Source organism: Nilaparvata lugens, unplaced genomic scaffold (assembly GCF_014356525.2).
Source record: "Nilaparvata lugens isolate BPH unplaced genomic scaffold, ASM1435652v1 scaffold6064, whole genome shotgun sequence".
In the NCBI taxonomy this organism is placed as follows: domain Eukaryota; kingdom Metazoa; phylum Arthropoda; class Insecta; order Hemiptera; family Delphacidae; genus Nilaparvata; species Nilaparvata lugens.
In genome coordinates this window covers 15,077-18,762 of record NW_024091829.1, presented here as the reverse complement: position 1 = coordinate 18,762, position 3,686 = coordinate 15,077, and the positions used below count along the sequence as shown (strand labels likewise).

The 3,686-nt window shown below is 33.9% G+C and overlaps 1 protein-coding gene across 1 annotated transcript; it reads left to right on the top strand.

Annotated features, from left to right (window-relative positions):
• Positions 1 to 112: 112 nt before the first annotated feature.
• Positions 113 to 3,112, top strand: LOC120356178. Its single transcript, XM_039445056.1, has 4 exons — positions 113 to 459; positions 1,901 to 2,060; positions 2,157 to 2,284; positions 2,895 to 3,112. Exons 1-4 carry the CDS (start codon positions 375 to 377, stop codon positions 2,945 to 2,947), a joined length of 426 nt encoding a protein of 141 aa, XP_039300990.1. The 5' UTR covers positions 113 to 374; the 3' UTR covers positions 2,948 to 3,112.
• The last annotated feature ends 574 nt before the right edge of the window (positions 3,113 to 3,686 follow it).

Genomic DNA, 3,686 nt, shown 5'->3' with positions numbered 1-3,686 from the left:
TTCAAAAGTGGATCGAGCAAAATTGGTGCTTTTCTTTCGCTAATGTGGGAACAAACCGTCCCAATTTTCAAATACCCAACAGGAGAGACATCACTCTAATTTGTAGCATACAATTCTTGCTGTATTTATGCAACAATGGCATATGTCTGTGGCTACCAGAGACTGGCAATCGTATCGCTATTTTTGTGGCAGAAAATGGGGGCACGCCAGCAACATTCTGTCACATTGTTCAGAACTATGATAGTCCAAGAAACAAGACTGCTACTTATAAAAATGGACCAGACTCGATTTTCGGCAGTATTATTAGAATAGATAGTGACATACAGTCACATGAGGAATGTAAATCGGAAGTGAGCGATAGAGTTTTCATCACAATGCTCGTCATATCATCATGTATGACACTCACACTGGTTTTTATGAGTTTACTCATGAATTTTGTTCCAAAGAAAGCAGTGCTGTGTAAGTGAAACATGAATGTTCATATAAATCAATATCGAACATATTCAAAAATATTTGGACTAGCAGGTAACCGGTGCTCCGCAAGGGTCTTGAAATTGACAAAACTAGACCTACTGAGATCTTGTTGAATTTGAAATAGGTCTATAACCATCCTCGGTAAAATGAGAGTCTATAAGCAAAATTTCAAGTTGATCAGTCTAGAAGTTCAGACGTGATGATGCGTAATTCTTGCTTGAATTTCCTTTACCGTACGTGTATATGCCAGTTCTTTCCTTTCTTATAATGTAGATAACCATATCTTAATGAATTTAGAAGGATTAAAATTTATCTTTCCTCACCTTAAAGAAAAAGTCTTTATTCAGTTCAAGTAGACAAGTGATAGTTTGGAGCAGTGTTTCTTCCATCATGTAGTTTCAAGATCATACTTCCACTATGTAGTTTCAGTGAATCAGATCTCTCAAATCATTTAGATTACAAGAAATGTGTATCTACTCAGATTCAGGTGAATATCAATTATTGAAATCCCAGAGGATACAAGTGTAAATTAGATTCTATTGTTCATATGACTCGTCAACAGATGAATTCTGCATAATATATCATGGAAAATAATGAATCAAACTGATTTCATAAGATATGAGGAGAAAATCATTCCATTCGTGATAGTATATTGTTTAGACTTCTCCATGTAACGGAGAACTTTCCATTAAAACTCAATTGATGGATATTGAATAAAGACGATTCCAAAGTGATAAATATATCTTATATCAGGATAAATATATTTTATTATATTATATGTCATATCATGAAAGATCTTCAAATTAACATTTTTGTAAGTAGAGCTAAGAAACTAACATATTTTAAAGTTTGTAATCAAGATGGATCGTAAGACATTAATATCTGCCAACAAAAATATTATGTCAACAACAAAGCATGAGAGATTATTGAGAAAGGGTAATAAGAATCGTATTGAGTTCAATTATGGAGTTCAATTATGAGGGAGTTCAATTATGAGTTGAATCATGGAGGTCATACGAATATACATCCTTCTACACTCCAGAGAGTGCAAACTATATATAAGTATTGCATTTTTCAAATTCTACTCTTTTGAGGAGGTCATACGTCCTTCCAATTCTGGAAAGTTTCTCTTATGCGATATTTCTTGTACAGTACAACTCGAACAGTACAGATGATACATAACAACAATTCTGATAAATTCGAAAAAGATTGGTCTCTATGATAGCCTACTATTACCTGAAGTAATCCATGTCTCTATACGTTCGAACCACTGCTCCGTACTCTTGTACTCCTCATCTTTGCAGATATTTTCCTGAAAACTATAATAGACAGCTATCAGTCTATTTAGGAATACATTTCAAGTCCATTAGTGAAATTCTTAAAGAGAATTTATGAATTGTTATTGAACAGCAACAATTTTTTTCAGGTGTGTCAATTTTCGCTGCATCAGTTGTTACATTCCTTCTCACTTTTACTGAGGGTACATACATTCTTATGGTTGAAATGGGAGCTATGATGATGTTCACTGGAGCGTCGATACCAGTCATAACCAATCTAGTAGTCGATGTCTTCCCAACAAATTTCAGGCAAGTCTCATCACATGTAAGATGCACTCCGTAGTATGTTACACATTCATATTGTTTTAAGTGTGAATGATATAATTTGATTTTCTCTCATTCCAGAGCAATGGCGGTCTGTCTTACTTTAATGTCAGCTCGACTTGGTACGATTACCGCAAACCAAATCTGTGGTGCTCTTCTTGATTCACATTGCGTAGTTATCCTTTGGATTCTGATAGCTTCTCTCATAGGTAAGCTAACACTTGAAATATAATTCTTTGAAATATTATAAATTTTCCAGGCAATTCAAATTTCATAAGAGATATACTCTACAATATACATATTATTCTGAACACTATCTTCCAACGACACAGGCTCAAGTGCAATGGTACAATGCTCTAAGGTACATTATTGAAGACACCTGGCTCAAACGGAGGATAAAATTGTCTTTATTCTACTAGGAAGAATTGTGATGGTGTATGATTATTCTCTGGGATATGTTTTCATTCGCCATTCTTCTATTTTCATGGGAAAAAATGATGGGAACGTGAAAATTATTTTTTCCATGAGTGATACAAATTTGATGGGATGAATGAATATGAATCAGCTTATCCTACAGATTCATTTTCTGAGAGATCTATGATTCATATTTATAATAACGATCGAGCCATTTTCAACTGTAATTTCAGTAGTGTTGTTCAAGAGATTATTGATTCAAAAACCATTGATACACTGCTTTCCGAATCCTGTTTTTTCTCAATTTATGAGGAATGTACTACCTATTTGAAATGTATTCAACAAACAATGGCTATTTATGTCCTCCAATGATGAGTCTTAGGAATAAAATTGATTGTGTTGCAGTGAGTACCATCATCAGTTTTACTTTGCCCACAACTAAAAAAGTGACTAACTGAGAGGACAGCTACGAAGAATTCGAGGGATAAGACTGAATTTTGGATGATGAAGAATCTTGGATGATCAGAGCTGCATAATCTTCAAATATTATTTCCGGAATTTGTTCCATTCCCAATGCTTCACCCTAGATTGTCGACAATAAAAAACTTGAGGTTTATTTGAAATTTTATTCTTATTTGAAATTTTAATTTTTATGAGAAATTTATATTCAGTTTTCAGAATAGCAAGTGTTTTATAATGTTTCTTGAATTGCGCCAAGATTCACTGTTTGCCAAAATATATTCTTGTGGATTCTTCTCCTTTCCAATTGGTGTACTCTGTCTTCTGTCAATGTGATAAATCTCTGTCAATGAGAATGGAATTTGGATGTCTTGGTAATCTAGTTCAGGTGATTGAACTCAACTTTCTATGTACAAACTATGAACAAAACAATATTTTGGATGGAATGGGAAAACAAATATCATTTAGTACTTCAATTTTTTATAATTTCAACTTCATCCGCTGACATGATACCCAGATCCACACCTTAAAGAGCAAATTTATACTTCTCCAGATTAGGAGATCAGTTTGCTCTCATAGTAGGTATTCTTGAGAACAGCTTTCGAATAAGTTGGGGCAGAATCTTCCAAAAGTTAATCAGTGTTATCTTGAACTCTTAAGTTGTAGAAACTTATCACAAGCCGAAGAGAAACATTGAGTGGACTTCCTGCATGAGAAAAGTTGGGAACTTTTCCCCCA